The 20,789-nt window shown below is 39.8% G+C and overlaps 1 protein-coding gene across 2 annotated transcripts in view; it reads right to left on the bottom strand.

The window, feature by feature from the left end:
- The window catches only part of ELMO1 (engulfment and cell motility 1), a 310,028-nt gene that overhangs the window by 222,594 nt on the left and 66,645 nt on the right, over positions 1 to 20,789 (bottom strand). For both annotated transcript variants that reach the window (XM_080338933.1, XM_080338932.1), the window contains 2 exons: positions 14,567 to 14,617; positions 4,340 to 4,509 (listed from right to left, as the gene is read on the bottom strand). In XM_080338933.1, coding sequence (XP_080195059.1) covers positions 4,340 to 4,509; positions 14,567 to 14,617 — 221 coding nt within the window. The remainder of the gene's footprint in view (positions 1 to 4,339; positions 4,510 to 14,566; positions 14,618 to 20,789) is intronic.

Genomic DNA, 20,789 nt, shown 5'->3' with positions numbered 1-20,789 from the left:
CATGTCTACAATTTATTTGTTCTAAGCAGCAGGCACTCAACGAGATCTGGCCCAAATTATGGTAACTACACATAGTATTAAAACCACTTTTGTAAACATATGCAAAATTAAAAAAGCCTCTCTCTGTTATGTTTCAAGCTATATTAATGGCAAGAAACTAGACAGGCTGTTCTCTAATACATTCTAATTTTCTTCAATATTCAGAAAAAATAACATATGGAAAATTAACTAGGAAACACTGTTAGTTCTTGACAGCTTTTTATATTACTAGTTCTTTTCATCACCAGGAAAATGAAGCAGAGGTAACTAGAAGCCCAGGCATTTACATTCTCTTACTCTGGTCGCTGTACTTTTATAGTCATCAGCTTCACCAAAATAATGAGTAAGTAGCACAATAAATAAAGCCAAGTATAAATAAAGCATAGACCTCTTCCTCAAAGTTATATAAAAAGCTGGAGTCTTGCCTTCCAGAGGCTGCCCACTAAAACTTAATTACACACTCAAATTATAACTTAAGAGCTGCCCCTAACATGAGTTCCACGTGTAAAGAAAACCTCAGAGCAACCTTACACTGAGCATGACGGTACTTTTAATGAGCACTGTCTGCCCCTCTGGGGAAAATAGAGAATAAAGCCTGAATTAACAAAATTCATCGATTTCTAGCACAGCTGCAGCACAGGGTGAACAGAAGCACCACTCAGCCTGGGCTCATTGCTGCAGGGCTGCCCTCAGCGGCATTAACCCACAGGCAGCTGGGGAGGCACAGAGGGGCTCCTTGCAGAGCAGAAGTACGTCCCATCCCCTCAGAGCCACAGTGCCAGTCTCCAGGCTGCAATGCCAGAGCAGGGACAGCCACTCTCGCACTATGTCACAACATGCCTGCTCTCAGGTTGTGGCTCACTGATGCACCTAAGCCAATGTAGTGGTCTGTTGCCACAAAAAAGGGCCTTTTCTTCATCCACTCATGCCTACTTCCTCTCTTGCTTCTGCAAATCTCAAACCAAGCAGAAAACTATCTCTGCAGAACAGACATGGATACTTCTCAGCCAAGTTAACAATCTGGATTGGCTTTGCAAAGCATCCAGACACCAGAAACAATTCCAGGAAGGAAGCAGGACTGGGCTGGAGCGTGGGAGTGAACACAAGGACCAGGTGAAGAGGGCAGGGAGCTGGACCCGCTCGTAGCAGCACCAAGCCATTGGGGTTCTCTCAGCTGTACGGTTGAGTCACAAGCTCACTCAAGCAAGGCTGGCGCAACAACTGCAACTCAAAGGTGGGTAAGAACTCGGCAGTGAAGATATACCTTAAAGGTATATTTACAAAATATTTTGCCTTCTAAAACTGGCCCATCAAAGAAGTTTCTGCCCTTCGCCGAAACTTCTCGCTGCTCATTCCTCTTCTAATACTGCCCCCCTTTCTAATGCTAATAGAATTGTTTGAGTAGGTACATATACAGATACAGAAATGACCTGAGTTAAAAATACCATTGGGGAAAAGAAAGTGGCAGGTATTGGGGCAGGTAAAAGGGAGGAAAAAGAGCTTTTTGGGTTGAAGCACCTGGGTGAGCTGATCAGCAGCACTGCCCACAAGTTCACAGTGCTGAGGGCACACAGCCCAGGGTGAGAGCTAAAGGCGAGGAGGCCTTCGGCTTGCTTTGCCTGTTCAGCAAACCTCTTGTGGGACCTCTTATTAACAGTATTGCAGGTAGTCCAAGTGAAAACAGGAACAGAGAACATAGGAGGACAACTGACTCCACTTGCTTTTCCTTGACAACTTAGGGCACTCAAATGGCTGGCTGTCCTTGTCTCACTGTCTCCTCCAGATACTAACTTTCTGTGCCTTCCCCATACACCTTGTTCACTCACAGGACATTTTAGGAACCTGTTTTGTTGTAATAATAAAGCTGAAAATCAAAACGAAATTGCTTCTTCTGTGGAAGTAGTTTGTCTGTTGGCTTACTGTGCTGAAATAGTAACGAGTGACAGACCCTGAAGTGGGAGGACAGGATCAATAGCTTGAAGTCGGAGGAGAAAGGAAAACAGCAGCACCACAGCAAGGTTAGGCTGCTGAGTCCATGTATATCAGAATTTGCTCCTTTCATTAAATCTGAAGTTCTGTTAAATATGTGCTTCTCAGCCAGTGATGCACAGTATAAAAGTGGAAGGGAATGTACAGTGTAGCACAGATGTCCTTGCTTTACAACTCCCTTTGCAAAGGCAAATGTGGAAAAACCTGACCTGCAGACCTCAGAAGCTGCAGAACATCTAGGCTGCTGAACATGAAAAAGACTGCAGTGAGTACTGAGAGTTCATCAACAGGTGAAGCTGGTGGAAAATCTTACAGTCTGAGCCTTCGTTCAATGCCCAAACTAGACAGCTTTTCTCCCCACAGGCAGAAACACTGATAACTAGATTAGACAGGTGAATTGATCAATGCATCTTTGGCGATACATTACATCAGCTAAAAAGAAGAGTTTGAAATCTCTCCAAATGCAAGCCACTAAAGAAAAAAAAGCAATAGACTGTTCATATGTCCAGTCTACAAGCTTGCTGTGTGGTTTGAAAACTTATACCCTCAGCCAGGAATTACTACTAGGGTGTAATTTGCTGAGCAGTTCTTTCAACAGTGCTGCTGGCTTAAGTAGTTTCCCTCCCAAATAATTATTTTTAACCCAGACCAGCCTGCTACAACGTGACCCACCCCATAACGACAAAACAGTAGTATAGACACATCTAAAGGGTGAGGAGGGCATTTGATCAGCCTTGACGCAGCTAAAAGAAATGCTTGTAAAAATGTGAATGTTCCCCATCTGTTTCAATAGAAAATGAAGTGCTTTAGTTTATATAACTTCCACAGTGGAGTAAGTTAAACCATTTAACTTAAATAAATTTGTGACAAATAAACTACAGAGGCAGTGATGTTTAATTTCTTTATGTTCTGATCTTCATGGACACATGTGAGCCTACTCATTCAGTATATTTTTTTATTTAGTACAGAAACTGTATGCATATGTTTATATCAACTTAAGCCTGTCTCTGCTTTTAAATTTAATTTTGTCCCTAATTAAGAAATATTGTATTAATATAGGACAAGATGACAAATTTGATAACAAGAAGCATTTTTTTGTATTTTTTTAAGGGACATAATATCTGCAAATCACTGCAAAAGTACAGATTGTAACCCCTAAACACTGAAAAAGAAACAAAGAGCTATTGGAAATTCATTATACAGCTGGAGTTAGGCAATAGGGATTCTAAGTCCAATAAACTATTGACCACATAACAGGCAGAGATCAGTGAGAGTGTGCTTTTGTATTTCTCAGTCTAAGGATTCTAAAAAGTACTTTAATTTTTCTGTGGAAAATCCCCAGTATATCTTGAATTGGATTATCAGAGACAATTTGTGTTCAATTTCAAAGCCCACATGCTAGTTTTGCTTTACAAGCCCACTTACTACTTTTTCTTTAGCCCCTAACGACATTTACTTTCTTGAATCCAAGGGAACATGAGAACATTTTGAGAGGGGATTTGGATGGATTTCAATTGACTTCTGAAGTCTGGTCCACAAGACTGAAGATCCCCAATGAATAAGAAATCTACTTACTTTCTCTCAGGAAAGGGTGTGGGTATTGTCAATTTCTTCATGCAAAGCACTAAAACTTTTACTTGAAAGCAAAAGCCTACTTGAAATAGTAACTGTTAGAACCTAATTTAATAGTGCAACAACCCAGTTGCTACTTTTCTGTAGCACCCTCCACATTACACCAATAAACACTTATTCGGGACTATGGTCTTGAATTTCACCAATAGTGAAAATTGTTAGATGCTCTGGTAAAGAATAAATGTATTTTTGGAAGTCAGCTTTCATTTTCATTACAAAAAGCTATTGGCATTTGAAGAACCCCAGTCAGAATTAAAACAATAAAAATGGAAATAAAGCAAGCACTAGGTTTTGTTCCACACATCCTCACATAGCTTTCAGATGACAGCACTTAATTATCAGCCTTGAAATAGACTATCAATGATTTGAAATAGACTATCAATTTCAATGGGAAGAGAAGAAACTAGGACCACATTCTCCCCAGAACTTTATGGCACAGAGGGTACTTGTGACTTCCCACTTTGCTCACCTCCAATCCTCACCAGCCCATTGTTACGGGAAACTTAAAATATATAATCTTATTGATAACAGATATGCTGTCCCAGCAGCCCAAAACTCTTCAGATGTTTTATTTTGTATAATCTTACAAGTTGTACACAGAAATACTTCAGGTACTCAGAAAGAGAGCATGAAAGCACCCCATATGGGAGGGACATCGGAGTTTAAGCAGAATACTTACTCTGTGCCGCTTTCAACCATTTGTGTTAAGAGGGAAATGCCATCTAGGTTTATAAATTCTTGGGCAAATGTAACATCCCGTGAGTAGTTGGCCAAGTCTTTCAGTGCTTCTAACTTCGCATCCATACTAGAAGACTGGATCCTCTCATGAAGCTGCTGTGCATTTTGAGCCTAAGAGAAACAAAACATACAAAACAAAAGCAACAACAAAAAACTTTTGTTACAATGGCAATAATGAATAAAGCATTAGTGCATGGAACAATGATGGCCATGTTTAATATTAATGATACTTAACACTTGCATGCTTAGAAATTATTCATCAGCTCACATACTATTACTTTTGTAAAAGTATATTACTCATGTACTTGTCCATTATTACCTATAATTATTTGGATTGTTGCAGAAACATAAGATGAGCAGCGGATAGACATCCCATTGTCTCAGGCAAATCGTAACCATTATAGAAGACTGCCTTGGGCTTAAAGAGCTTATGTGTCATGTCAATAAAAGTAGAAACAAAACCAAAATTAATTGCTTCAGACAATCTCAGTGTAATCATGGCAGCACTTTTTTCCCCTGTCAATGCTTACTCAGTTTATGCACTTCTCATGACCTTTAACAACGAGTACCATATACTGTCCTAATTGGGTTATATCAGTAGAGACAACTTCAGCTCTTCTGCTCCTTCCTCCCCCTCTTCCTTTTGTTCACAATCAATTCAAAAACTCACACACTTTCTTACAAGGAGCACAGGAATAATTACTTCCCACATAATACTATGATATTATCACTCATTTATCTTTAGGCAAGTTCAACATCCACATATATTAGGCTATTCTTCCCATTAATGCTTCAAATGCAGGATGAGACAGTGAAATCCAAAATGAACATTGATCATAAAAAGCTAAAGGGATATTTAAATAATGCATATTAAATTGTCTCTCTCTTTAGCAGTACAAATACGTTAAAATACATCTCACGTTTTCAATTCGATGCTCTCACTTACCTAAACATAATACCCTAAAGCTTCAGTTAATAGCTCGCTAGCCAATACTTTTCTTAGAAAAATAATCCTCCTCACTATATACAGATACTTGCGAAATTCAATTTCCTAAAATTCACTTCTTACCTGCACCGAATAAAAGGTGAATGAGAAGCTATGTGTCATTAGGAAACCAAATTAATGGTAAATTCCGCTGAGAGTTACTTTCTCTGAGATTATGCTTATTCTTTTCTCAGCTGGAGAAGAAAAATATAAGAAAAGGCTGTGCTGAGAGACAATTCCTTTTCCGTTCAAGTAATGAATGGAAGATGGTCATCTCTGCAGATCAAGATCCTGAGATAGTGGACAATTTTAGTGCAAGTGAACATTTAAAAAGGGAACACAAAAAACACTGCTGTGTTGTTCCAGATACAGCTTCCTGTCAACATAACTTTGCTTCACAAACATTAATAAATTAAATGTCCCAATAGCCTCAGAGTTTAGCAAGCTTTGTTACTTCCCTTTTTTTACAAGGAAAAAATAATGTATGGTCTCTAATCAGTTTTTGGACAGAATCTATGCAGTGAGGAGCATCTACAGGTTAACATGATGCTGGTTAGCATCTTCCATTAAGATGGCACTGAAGTTTTTCTATGCTTTCTATGCTTTAAGTATCGGGTGGTGCATTCATAGCAGTTACATTATCTATAAAAAGGCAGAATCTGTCATCCAGAAGGTCTTTCTGCCACCCTAAATTACGTACTTCATCAACTGTTTTGAGCTGTAATGGGGAAACAATGGCTTAAACTGTATTTCTGTAATGGCAATGTCTGTCCAAATAGTACTAAAATAATATTCTCTCAGCTTTAAGTAGCTGGTAGGCTAAATCATTTGCCAAAGCCTATGGAAGAAATAAAAATAGATTATGCCAACTTCCAACTTCCAGGATAACCACAGAATACTTCCTCCAACCCTTTCCTTTCATCAAAGTAGGTAAAGGAACTTCTGCTCAAGTACTCTTGTATAACAAGCTACAAAAATTCAGAGCAGCCACTGTTCTTACATGAACTTGAACTTCAACAGCCAACTCCTACGTCACCAAAAAACTTCCTTCATTGAGCTGTTTCTAATCTAGACTCTCCACTATAACAACTCAGGAAGACTCAGAGGTGCAAAGCATTCTCAAAACATTAGTCTTTCACAGAAAACAAGTAATCTCTGAAAAGAAACACTTTGGAAAATCTTCAGTACCTCCATGGCAGCTGCATTGCCCTGACTTTGGAAATGGTTGCTCAAATTTAACCTTAAGCTTATTAAAATCTGTGCACATCTTCTTTCACCTGCCGTGTTTCTGGGAATTTACCACCCCTACTATCTGCCAGCTGAAGGATACAGTTCTTCCAGCTTTCCATGGGAGGTGGGTTCTCTGAAGTCTTCTGGACCCAGTGAAAATGAAATAAATAGGAAAGATAAACAAAAGACCTGGTTTGGTGTGACTGAGCAGCTCAGGGGAGTGGGCAGAACTTGAGCAGCAGATCTGCGGCCAAACAGATAGGGACTATAATGGCCCATGTAGCACAGTAGCAAGCAAGAAAGAACATCTAAGTACAGCCAGCCAGGAGAACATCCACCTCCAAACCCCTTCACATCACATCTACACCTGCGTAAACAACACCTCATCTTCATACACATTAACAACAGATTATTAATTAACAAGTTCATTCCCCTCTACTCTGCCCTGGTGAGGCCACATCTGGAGTACTGTGTCTAGTTCTGTGCTCCCCAGTTTAAGAAGGATAAGGAATTACTGGAGGAAGTCAAGCAGGAAGGACTAAAAAGATGATTAGGGGCCTAGAGCACCTTTCTTATGAGGAGAGACTGAGAGAGTGGGGTTTGCAGCCTGGAGAAGAAAAGGCTGAGAGGGGATCTCATCAATGTTTAGAAGTATCTCAAGGGTGGGTGTCGAGCAGATGGGACCAGACTCCTTTCGGTGGTGCCCAACAATAGGATGAGGGGCAATGGGCACAGACTGAAGCACAGGAGGTTCCATCTGAATATAAGGAGAAACTTCTAAACTTACTTCAAGGGTGCCAGAGCACTGGAACAGGCTGACCAGAGAGGTTGTGGAGTCTCCTTCTCTGGAGACATTCGAAACCCACCTGGACACATTCCTGTGCAATCTACTCTAGGTGTACCTGCTTTAGCAGGTTGGTTGGACTAGATGATCTCCAGAGGTCCCTTCCAACCCCAAATATTCTGTGATCCTTCCTCTTGAGGAGGGATTCCTGCCCTCACCATAAACAACTGGGGCTGGTGAACTGTTGCTGCCATCCCAGTTGGACTTCCATTACACATGAATCAATACCAAGCATGGAAAGAGCTAACCCTGCCTCTCACCAAAACACCAGTACAGGGTGTTAACAGCTCACCTACACTGCAGAACAGCGGCATGAGCAGGACCAGCCTATCAACAGAGATACATTAATGCTGTTTCCTCTGAAGTCAGTGAGAGCTTTGAAATTCACTGCACTGAAACCAAAATATAATCTTAGATCAGAGACAGCTTGGGCCTCTCTACAGAGCACAAAAATCAATACGGCAATGTCTCTCTGACACAGAAGTGGTTCGGCCCTATTTTAAGCACATAAAAGAGAGCTTACCAAAATCATAGGCTTTATCTGACCACGTCAATGCTTATGCCCCATCAGCAAAGTTTCTACACAGTTGTACTTTTCCTACATTAACCAAGTTTTGCAAAACACTACATCCAATAAATCTTGCTCTCACTATTGGAAGCAAAAAGAATTGATAATGGCAGAGCCGCTCTTGATTAAAGGGGTAAACAAATACTTGTCTCAGCAAGAGAGCTGGTACATGTCTCACTGGAAACATGGCCAAAAGTAATGCTGGCTGTTGTCATCACAAGTGCCTGATGGGTGAAAATATTGCTTCAGTGAATACCATGCAATTCTCACAAGCCTCCTAGTTCTTGTTGCCATAGCACTCATACGTGCTTATGGAATGTACAGCTCACTTATGATTGCATTAAAAAATGAAACCCAGATGAAATATGCTCCGAGTGCTTACCAGGGAGCTATTTTAATGACTTACAATCCATCAGTGGATGGACAGAGAGCATAGCTCATTAAAGCAACAGTAGAGCTAGCTGCCATGTATCTGCTTTTATTGAAATATCATTTAGGTAAGAATAAATAAATATATAAAATCTGCCCAACTGAGAACTGTTACGAGGGAATTAACAGAAACATGGCTGTTCAAGAAAATGAAAGACAGCATAAACTGCTCTCCTGTTTAGAAGGGAAGGAAGACAGGAGGCTTGTAAAACCTGTGCTGTTGAAGCCCTAGCATTTCAAAAGGCTGTCAAGAGGCATAAGTTGCACATCTAGTCTTAAATGACTTGCTCCAAGGACAGTCAGAAAGGTTGACCTCAGGGAGTAGCAGTGCTTAAAAGGAGCCGCTTGATGAGATTGTCAGCTTAAAAAGAAAACTAATGACCTAAATCCAAGATGTAACTTGCTTAGAGACTCAAATAGCCATTTGGAGGTTAGGAATCCCAAGATCATCCTAACAAGGGATTCTACTGATGAAATTACCATTTCTTTGCCACTTTGTGCAAACTTTGAAGGCAACTTATTACCCAGACATACACAGGGTTTCTGTACAGAATACAAAATACAGAGAGCCAGGACAGATGGAAGGACACAGATTCCAAATGCAACCACTATCAAACATTAATGGGCTATTGAAGCAATTTGGACCATCAATTTAAATTGCTGGTTTGCCATTATGTAATCAGTTTTCTTCTTTATCCTTTACAAAAAGCAAATAAAATAAAATGAAAGTATTTTGGTCTTCCCTGTAGATGAGTTAATCACATTATTCAACTTTCTGCTAAAAAGAGGGCATACAGACCACAAGTAACTACCAAATACAATTTTGCACTAACCAAACAGGTGCATTTCTATGTTTTACTTTAAATCGCTCACTGTTGAAACACCATGGTGGTTAAACTGCCACCTTTTCCTGGCTTATTACTGCCACTTCACCTACAACTGCATATATGTCAGAAAGCAATGGAGGAGCGGATACATTACATAATCATCATTATACACCAACGAGATTCAACAGACCCAGTAAGGCCGAATAGCCTCTGACGCCAGGTAAGCAATGAGATTCCATTTTAATTAGTAAAGACGTTATTGTTAGCATTTTTACATTAATATTCAGGTTCAATTTCTACATCTAAAGCCCTGTACAAATGTAATACACAGAGTAACCCTGTGCTATCACCATACACAATTAAGGAGGCAGAAACAGAGGAACAGGGAAATGGTCATGTCCAGAGTCACATACTAAATCAATGATAAAGGCATTATAGATGCATGGCCATATGTAGTATGTAAATATGCCTAAAATATGTTTATGCAATCAGTAGCCACTTATGAATGTTTGAGAAGCAATTTTTTCTCTTGCTGCATTTAAAACAATCCTTTTTGCTTACTATTCAAAATACGCCTTTGGAAATCTCAAAACATGAGATTAAATCTTTTTCTGTAAAAAGACAACAACCAACTCCACTTCCCAAATCTTTCTCTTGTACTATGAGCAGACAAATATAAAAGTGGCTCATTGACTTCCATGGTCAGTGCTCCTGACATAGGGTTCAATAATAACTAATTCACCATTACATGATAAATATAATCACAATCATAGACTGGACCTGTAAATATTTGTGCATTTACTGAACTTCAAGAACATTAAGTCAGTTGAGTACATATTAAAGCAATTGCAGATCAAAGATTATACACTAGATCCCCAAACTGTTACTCAAAGACTGAGGATTCAGATTCGTAAGTAGAAATAGGTTAAGAAAACTCTATACTTCCTTGTCTGTGTAGATCACATAAATAAAAAACCAGGTTGCTTACTTCTGTAAAAGCATTCGGGGAAAACACTATTATGACTATTAATGAACACACCTATTTACATGATTGCTCATGCTAGAAATGCTAATACAGCAGCCTACAAACAACTTAGAGGTTTGAGAACTCAACCAATATCCAATCATGCACAAGAGCAAATGATCAGGCACCATAAATACCACATTAGAAAAGGCTATCCATTGACTCAAGTTTTAAGGCACATAAATAATGTGGCTTGCTCATGAGCCAAGTGCCCAAGAAGCTACCCTCAAATAAATAGTGAGTGCTCAAATAATCAGCTCTCTTTGAAAATGATTAAATAAATAAGTAGGGCAGTTCCTTCAGTTTAATGTTCCCATCCTTTCAAAATGATTAGCCATTTGAACAATGACTTGCAGGATCCAATCAAAGGAATCCTGCAGCTGCACACACTGAAAGGTTGGACCCCGCTTGCTGCATCGCAGGACACAACTGTCCTTTTGGAACAGTCTCACACTTGGGAGCAATTACAGCTCATTTATACACCTACCCACCATTCACTGGAATATGGCTATCACAAGACAGACAATAGCAATCTGGCATTTCAACTGCCACATATGTTCAAATTCAAAGAAATGTTGCATAAGAAACTTTTGATGAGTCCCTTCAGAAATGCAAATGGGTGAAGGGGGAAAACAGGTCAGGGAAAACTGCAAAAACACACAATAGCACAAAGAATTGTTAAGAAAAATGATAGGATAGGTTAAAAATAAATAAGAAAGATGATACAGGAACAAAGATAATATGAGAGAAATTCAATCTGTACTCAAGTTACCTAGGAAACAGAGTGTCTGTGTGGTGAGTGGTTTATAGAGGGGAAAAAAAAATAGCATTGTTTAGAAAAAACAGCCTTTCAGAGAGTGGCACAAACTTAGCAAACAGACCTATGGAAACAAAGAGGCAGTTCAAATTCCCACCAGACCTAGCGACTGGTGTTTGCAAAGTTTTCACTCAAAGACATTTCAAATCTCCAAATGCAAGCATTTATAATGGATTGAGCAGCACATCATAACTGCAGTTTTGTCCTTGCAATATTAGCAGTCATTTTCAGAAAAGGATCCCCATATACATACACAAAATTATCTAAATTTGTGATTAAAGGGGAGAAATTATTTAACATTTAGATTTGGGGAGTTAGACTTCAAATTCTAATTTTAAAATCCAACCCAAAAGCACTGTTTTACCACTTCTAGATAAAACTACCTTTTTTCCCATCCCTACTTTTGATCTTTAACAGTACTTGCTCTGGGTACATGAGCAATATACAATTTAAGGCTAATGACAACAGAACTCAAAAAGTTCATATCACATCCTTCTCACCCAATTTTCAATGACTCACGGCATGCAACCGTGAATGGGTATAGCCAGACTACTGGCTGTTATGGTAACAAATTGCACGAAAATTAAGAACTAGAAAAGCATGCAGCCTTCAAAACCGGCCAAAATGATTCCCCTCAAGTCTCCAAGGCAAAAAGTTTGTTCTAAAGGCTTGTGAGGTCTGGGACTTTTTTTTCTGACAAAGGCCAGGAAGTAGGCAGCTCAAGCCTCTCTGGAACTACATGGACACCTGCATAATCTATATGTGGCTCCTCTTAATGTCTCCTAATCTTTCTCTCCTTCTTTTCTATTTTTTCCACCTCTTAAAAAACATTTTTGGTAAGATTTTCTTTTTTTTTCTAGGGGAAGAAGGAGGTAGTTTCAACTTTATGCTGATGTAAGACAGACGAAAAGGGGGTAAAAAATTAAGAATCTTAATATTTTCACAGGATGAAAAAAACATTTCCCACCCAGCAGTTAGGACAGCATCTTTCCCTTTTTGCAGGAGTATATAATGCAGTCTGTTCTTCACATTATCTCCTCCAGCTACTGTTACTCTCATACAGAATGTCAGAAGAAAAATGGAAACAGATGGTCTGTTAGCTTTTCAAGGTAAATGGCAAGTGTTGTGTAGGTCACTAGTCTAAAAACCACAGTTTGGAAGCCTTTAATCTATCTATTTTAGGTACCTTTATGATGACCACTTTCACAGTACCTTAAAATCAAAGACACCATTGTAGGGTGGGAACACACAGAACTTCATTTTATGTCTATTTTAAGAATACAAATACTCTCTAATCTGACAAAAGTCAATCTAGCCATTTGAAACCTCCTTCCAAGCCACCTCCCCAATTCTGGGGAAAAGTTAACAAAAACTTTATAAAAACATCAGAAAATCTGCAAACAAGCAATGGTATATATCAATACTGAAGGCTACAAAGTAGACAGGCCTTTTTTCTTATAACAGAATGGCTGAGTCACTCATAACCACAGGCTAGAGTGGTCTACAACTTGGTATGTAACAGGTCATACCTCAGTATCTGAAGGACCCCTATCGTGGTTGACTGACTCTAAGGCAAATTCCCAAAGAACGGGAACAAGCAGAATAGAGTCTTATGGAAAGCCTCACCTTCCTGCCCATAGGTATTAGCAGAAAGTATTATAAATGCAAAAGTTGTCTTTTGTGTTTGTAGGTCATGTTTCCAATTGCACAAGTGACCATGAAGACAGGCATACAGCCATTTCCACACATCAGCTGCAGCACATCCTCTCTTCAGCTTTGCATGGTACAACTGGTTGTGGATTTTGAGACGGGGAAGGATTCCATGAGTCATCTCATGCTGTCACTCCATGCTGTGGTTACACAAAAGAATGATGCAGTGTGTTCAGACCACATCGGTTCTTGATGAACCACAGATGTTGTTTTGATTTCATGAGATCCTAAGTCTAGCCAGTAGATAGCCCTTTTTCACTGGACTGGATATTTGTTATTAAGAAGTCCCAAAGGTTAGGAGGAGCTGGTGCTGGGCTGTCCATTTCTGAGGAAGTTTCACCAAATGGGGTTTACTCCACCAGGAAGTGGTTTCCCCACATACAAGGCTGTTCTGGTGACATATGGCAAGAGACTTTGGAGTCACATAGGCTCTGACAGAGCATGGTCTTAAACTGTTGTTTATTCTTATGACTGTAAAGCTCTGTATATAGCAAACACTGAAAAAGATGATAAAGGATAACAGAAGTCTCTTGTCTTTGCCCAGCTGAAAGCTGCTTAGAAGCGCTTTCTGTTGAAAAGGTACACTCCTGTAGATTAATATTAGAACCAATTATTAAAAAAATTGAGTCATGTATATGTTTCCATATTGGCTTCTTCAACTTCCAATTATACACAAACCTGTGTACAAATTCAGTCACCTCCTAAGTGCAATATAAGCCATCATCTGGTTATGTAGGATGGAGAAGAGTGGAAACACACAGGATGCCTGGAGAACCTGGGAAGTTAGTAACAACATACACTTCTGTTTCTTTACTTTGAGCCTAGAGCCTACTAGCTGAAAAGTGATCCATTGAAAAACCTATAAATAATCTCTGTGTGGCTTCTCAATAGAAGTTTTCACATTTTATGGCAGTAACTGACCCCACACTTAACAGGTTCAACAGAAGCCAAAAGTTAAACCACCACAGCTCGGTCTTGCCTGTTCAAGTGAGCTGCAGTCCAGGGTAGCAGATTTTGGCCATAAGAATGTTATGAATCTGCAGAAGCTGGAACACCACCATGAAGAGGTAAACAATTTTAATGGCACACTACATTTGTCAGCAAAGAAATAGGATTGCTGCTGTCTTAGACATACATCTTCTGGGATTAATAGTGGCTTTCAGCATGTGGCAACAGTACTGCTCAACTCAGCAGGAAAACAGGCCGTTACACGGCAACTCTGCCGTGCTTTTGGAGGAGTTGGAGAGGAGGTGGTGTTGAAAAAAAAATAAAAATGAAAACCATAAAATCTCAGCTGCTGCTAACTCAATAGAAACTCAGAGAGCAGGAAAGCTCTGACCTGAACTGCCCAGCAGAGCTCTCTGTCACTCAACTCCCAGCCTTTTCTCTTAGCTCTGCGCTCTGGAGCAGAAAAGGAGCACTTGAGTGAGGCTGCAACACCATCAGGGAAACAGATATCTTGGACACAAAAGCTGTTCCCAGTGAGAGAGAAGTGAGAGACAAAACCCACCCATTTGTGCCAACCCTACCACCCAGTGTCACTCAGAAATACCACCCCTGCCACTGTAACTCAAAAAAAGAGAACACCATGTATAGTCATCTTGTGACCACACCATCATCCTCCTTTGCAGCAGAACTGTGGGATACAGTGGTGCTAAAACTTAAAAATACATACATTGGTTCACAATTATTTACTAATTAGATCTTCACTTTGAGAACAGAACAGTAACTCACTGGAGATGTTGTTAACCGAAGGATCGCTCCATTTTTTATTTCATTACGATTCTGAAAGAGAAAAATACAGAAGGTTTAAGACTCACATAAGAAGATGAAACATTCATTGAGCAGAATGCCACACTAAAACAGCAACAGTAATTTCCTGTCTGCATGCAAAAGCTTCCCTCTTTCATACATAAGCTAACAGTATTTTCCCCACCGAGGCATATTAATATGAGCTTCAAAAATTAGATGGCTGTTCACATGGTATTTAACAAATTTGAACCTTTTCAAGAATGACTTCATGTTTTTCAATGTTTAGCTTCCACTGGCAACTTCCAAATATTTATTTGAAATATACTGTTCATGGTGTCTGGCTCTGGTATTGTGCTACATAGTTGAGGAGTTTGTAAGTTTGCTGAAACCTGTCATTAAACATCTGCATGATTTAAAAATTATCCCACTGGCTCTCCCTTTTCTATAACAAGAACATGCTGACTTAAACCACTGGAACCAACCCACTGAGCTCTGCCACCACAACTTTGCATCCTCCCTCAAAGTAAAAAAAGCATCGCAATCAGTGGTAAGTTAACTTCGAACATGTCATAAGTCATTCTCCTTATCCAGCTGGCAGAAAGAGGTGGCATTAAACATTTTATTTAAGTTCACATACCGTGTTCAATGAAACTAAAGCTATGGGTAGATGAAAAAGCTGCCACAGCACAGCCTGTGGTGTACGCTTTTAGTATCCTCACAACTTTGCAGTCAGTGCCAATGTGCATGGTCTTTCCCTGCAATAAGCATAGGGGAGCCTGCTCCTCTTTTAGCAAGCTACCTCATATTTACCACAGGTTAGGAGAATACAGTACCCAGCACAATGAACATCACAACAGGTACTGACTGTGCACAGCGCAATGTAGTCACAACTTCATTCATGGTTCAATAGCTTCTTCACCCGCCACTACCCTAATTCACCAAAGGAATCAGAGGAATCCCTAACAGTTTGAGAGATAAGAGCTAATTTTGTGCTTAAGATCACATTGCAGGCTTTCTGCAGACTGGTGTTTAGCCAAATAAGTGAAGGTGTATTTCTTCTCAGGCATTTTTTCCCAATTTAATGTCATCCTTCCTGCTTCCAACCAGATACATCTCAAATCCAAAATGCTAAAAACAGGATAAACCTTGCCTGAAACCAGGTCAAGTAGTCCCAGAATAGAACTCTAGTACATTGTCTCTTTCTCAGCACCCAAGTGCTCTGTGGGATTGGTTCTAGCTATATGCAAGATCATCCTCCACCCACTAACACTTTTTCACTCTAGCTGAAATAATTTAAGTGCCAGACAACACAGGGGGTACAAGGGAGAAGCTTTTTTTACAGCATCTTTGCTTACATATGCGGCTAACTCGTCTCAGCCCTTAGGAGTCTTGTCCCGCCAGGACAGCCCCAGGGAGGCCACCAGGCTATACTTAAGAGAGGGGCAAAAAAGGGCAAGCAGCTAAGTACAGGGTGACTTGCCACAGCACTAACAAAGTGCTAGATTTTCTCCTCTTGTAGTAAAACACCACCAGATTCGACTACGTCTCATCATGTCTAAGGAATCTGTATGAAGTGGTAATAGCACGTTTGTGTGGTTTAATTTAAATAAGTGTTGAAACAAACTCACTTTGCAAACAGTTGCTTAAACTGTTACCAACTCCTGGATTCGTGGAACTGAAGAAAAGCAATTTCTTTAGGAAGGACAGTCAGAATAGGTTAAATCTAGCTCCATCAAAAGCTTAGGCTAAGACACTGGACCTCAGCTGCATTAGGCCAGAGTACATGTGTGCACACATACACCCATGGCTACATCATCTTTACTCAAAAGGTAGCAAGCAACAATATTAAAACAGGGAATAAGACAACATTTAAGCAACTTGAACTGTACCAAGCACATTCAGAAGTGAAAGCTCACTGATACCCTTATGAAAATATTGGAGCTAAGAATATAGACTGTTCTTAAACATAAGTTAAAGCACACAAACAGGCTTATTTTTTCAGCAGCATAACTTTAAGCTCAGGGTTTCTCAAGATTCCTGCTCTAATTAACGCAAACTACCAAATCAGATGTACAAATTAGTTTGTGGTTTAACAAGTTAAGTCACTTCATCTGGGCCACAATAAGCATCTCTCCACTCTTAGTCCATTGCAAACACAAAGTACCAGGCTTTGTGTGAGAAGGCTACACCATGGCCTCAGGAGGTTCAAGGTGCTGGCTGAACAGCAGGGTACTACTGCTAGGGGGGTCCCTCATCATCCTTCTGCCGAAGTGCTCCCTTTCCTACCTCACAGACCTGTTTGAGGGGTCAATCGCAAGATCCCACTAACCTGGCAGAAAGCAGCTCTGGCGGGAAAGAGAATTTTCCATCAGGTTAATAAACAGAAACAAGGCCTGCAAGGGTTGAGCAGCAGTGCTAACCCAGGGAAGATGGTGGAACCACATCTTTGGGAGCAGGGAAGGGTGAGAGAAAAGAGAACAAGGGACGCATGAGGAGGAGTTATACCTTCCCTTTTTGGGAGCAGCAAGCTGTCAGCCACAGCTCAAAGAACATTATTTCGTAGTTGCTTCAGGCTGCAACCATGCTCCACAATTTGTTCAGTTACAGTAGTTTTCTCATAAAAAGTTGGGCTTAACCTGCTATGTTCTCTACAGTGTCAGGCATCCAGGTTAAAAAATAAACCTCTGATTATATAATGACACTTAGATTGCATAGATTTAATGTACAATCAATCTAACAAGTGAAAAATATCTTGTTAGAAATACACTATTTCTCTATAGTCAGAGTAATTTAAAAACAAGTGGGAAAAGGGAAGCTGATGACCTGTTTGAAGTTCAGACACCACATATGGATAAATAAGAGAAACACTATTCTTCAGAGTGACCATATGTCAGCAGGTTATATATAAGATAGCAGAGGAAAAAGAACACAGAGAGTACATAAAAGCATAGCTGGAAGTTTTATTTGGGGGTTGTTTATTTATCAAGCTGAGTCAGAAACACCAAAACTTTCAGACTCAAAGCTGCAACATTTGTCAGAGTCTACAGCACACAGAGCCCAAAAGACTTTTCATCATGGCTGGCTTAGAGCAAAACATGTAAGTCTGACCTATACTGTAAATTCAATCATTGCTATCACAAGAGATATAGAGAAGTCTTCAAGTCTTGCTCTAGAGAAAGGCTTGAGGAAAATTGCCCATGCCTTCTCCCTGAAAGTTTTCAAAGCATCGAGTTTCTCACACAGCAATCTAGCCCAAACTTGAAAAGAGTTAACTGCTCCCCAATCAAAAAATCCAATTTTGTTTATCCATTCTAAATAATGACTTAAGCGCCTACCAGGAAACAGCATGTAAGTGTACAATTAAGCCAAGAGGATTTCCTACATTAACCGTGTGATGCAGTAGTCAGCATGCCAGTTAATTTCAATTGCAGCATTTACACACAGTTAATCTGCTTAGCATTAGGGACAGCATCCTGTGGATTTCTTTTCCAGGATAACAGAACGTCTTTCCACCAAAGCAGCCCAGCTTTGGCAATTGTACTGCTAAGCACCACTGCTATTCAGGACAGGGCACACTGCCACCAAAAACCTCCTCCAAGGCATTTCTGATCTCTTTCTCAAGTGCACATCAGGTCTGTTGATACTGTTCATGCTCTTGATCCATATAAAGAAGGCTTATTCATACGCAGAGAGGGAACCAGTGAAACAGCACTATCCAAAATGCCTCTAAAAAAACTCCATAATAAGAAAATAGATTGGTTATAAATGTCATCTAGGACTAAGACAGCAGTTATATTATGGACACAAATAAGTCCCATTTGCAATGTTATTATCTAGCAAGAGTCTACACTCACGAGATTATTTTATTTTAATCGAGTAGGTAGTATTTCCAAGCATCATGCTCCTCCATGACACTTTCCAAGCTTGAGTTTTCCATCAGAGAGAAAACTACTATCATGAAAATAAACAAACAACCAAACACATGCAGGAAGCAGAGAACGCCTGAACTGTTTGCCATGTGTTCATGTCTTGGGGTCCTCTGGCTTCCAGCTCCATCAGCTGGAGAAACATGAACCTACATTATCTGCCATCAGATTCTGTTCCTTCTCAAAGCTCTGCCTTTACTGTGCCATAGTCTACTTTGCCCAAAATACATGCAGGAGACTTGCATAGACTTGCTTTTAAAAAGCAGGCCTCAAGCATTAACAGAGTCCACCAAGCCATGGAGAGGGATGAAGGTATGTGAATTTGCTTTCAAAAAATCCTATCAAAACAATCAAGCCATTCATTGAGAGCTTTGCTGGAGAGGTACTTCGGAAAAGCTATCAAGCAAAATTAAAGTTTATGTTGCCATGTATTTGTCTTATCATTTTAATAATCTGTTATACCCAGCAAAATGCCTCATGATTCAGCCCACTGCAGCTGGTTGGAATGGAATGTTTTCTCAACATATTTGAGGAAGACCTAGAAGAACTGGTTCCCATGGTTATAGCTCGCTCAGCACTATTCTTTAACCTTGACCAGACAGTTTCCTTCAGACATCTCTAACAGGACTAAAGAATAACAGCCAAGAAATCTAAAACTCTTCACATCTTTATATTGTCAAGTAATAGATTCTTCCCTCTTCCCATACTCCTATTATTTATTTCAGCACACCTCCCTCCAAACTGGCACAACAAAAAATTAGAGATATGAAATATACTTTAAGCTAGTGACTCCATAATGCTTTTAATCAGAAAGACTTTGGGCAAGTAGTAAATAAGGAAAAAATTATATATAATAAAGTTCATTTTTAAGTTTCACCTCAGGAAAGGGAAGCAGAGTCCTTATTGGGAGACTTCCCTTGAAGTGCTGATTCAAATGTGCTACAGAAGACAGTAAATGTTGGACATCACCAGAGGTGGTACCATGAACTAGACAGAGTGCATCATTTTGTCATAGCAGAAGAACTTAATGCACCCATGTGCAAGGCATTGTGCACTTCTGACCTTCATATCTTAAGAAGGATACAGTATTGTCAGGGCAAATGCAGAGAAAGGCAAGCAAAATGGTCAGTGGGCTACAGCAGCTGCCTCACAAGGCAAGGTCTCCTCAGTCTGGAGGGACAAGGGCCAGAGAAAGGAGAACAGTGGACAAGCTGAATACAGAACTGTTTGTTAGGAAATCCTGCAGTATGAAAACCAGGAGATAACTTGATGAAAGCAGTAAGGGATCAGTTAAAAGAAGACGAAGAATATATTATTACTCTTTGTTCAGCAGGCAGCAAACTTCTTGAGCTTGCTGTCACAAGAGGTTGTGAAAGCAGGCATTATCAGCAGGTTCAAGAAGAGATGAGAGAATTTCATGGCTCTTATACAGATACTAAAGGGACTAAGTGTAGATGTAGCCTGCAACACCTGTAGTACAACAAATGCAATTGCTGAGGAAGCAAGAAGGGAGTGAAAGCCATCATCAGATCCGAACCCTGAATGGCATTTGCTACTGTTACAGCCGATGACAGACTATGAGATTAGATGTAACATTCTGCTTACTTGGTAGGAAATTGCTTAAATTTATTTTCAGTCACCAAAAACTTTAATAGGATGAGAGTTAAGAGGTATAGGTCATTATCAACATTGTACTACTTGGCATGACAGTACTGTACTGTTTTAGAAGGGATACTGAGGCAAATAATCTTGTGATAAAATCCCTTTTACGGGAAGCTGCTGGAAATGGAGAATGTCTTCTAGTTTTTCATATTAGAATTTGATAATAGCATTTTCCTCAAAAAATTAAGTGTTGGTAGTTTGGCTGAAGTTTCTAAAAAGAGGAATGTTTCTGGAGGCACAATTCTACACATACCCTTCTAGCATGTGGGCTCCCATCACTTACCCTATATTGAATCTACCAACAAGCAGCACAGTCCACAACCTAACCTCAAAAAAACTTACCTCTTCCTCTCCCCTTCAGTTCACAAAAAGGAGAGAAACAAAAAAATATCCAGAGTTTTCTTCCATCTATGACCTGAACAAACCTTCCAGCAGTACAGTCATGAGGATGTTAGAGCAGTGAATGGAATAAAGCAAGGGAAAGGAAAAAGAAAGCTCAACTACCTTTTCCTCCAGCAATCTACAGTTATACCAGCTTGAATGCCACTGAAAATCACATCCTAAGCAAAAGCTCATACTTTGCATGATTTACTAATTTTTTTGTGGAGTGATCTACA

This window comes from Nesoenas mayeri, assembly GCF_963082525.1.
Source record: "Nesoenas mayeri genome assembly, chromosome: 2".
Classification (NCBI taxonomy): Eukaryota; Metazoa; Chordata; class Aves; order Columbiformes; family Columbidae; genus Nesoenas; species Nesoenas mayeri.
The sequence above is the reverse complement of the archived record's forward strand: the minus strand, read 5'-3'. Positions and strand labels throughout refer to the sequence as shown.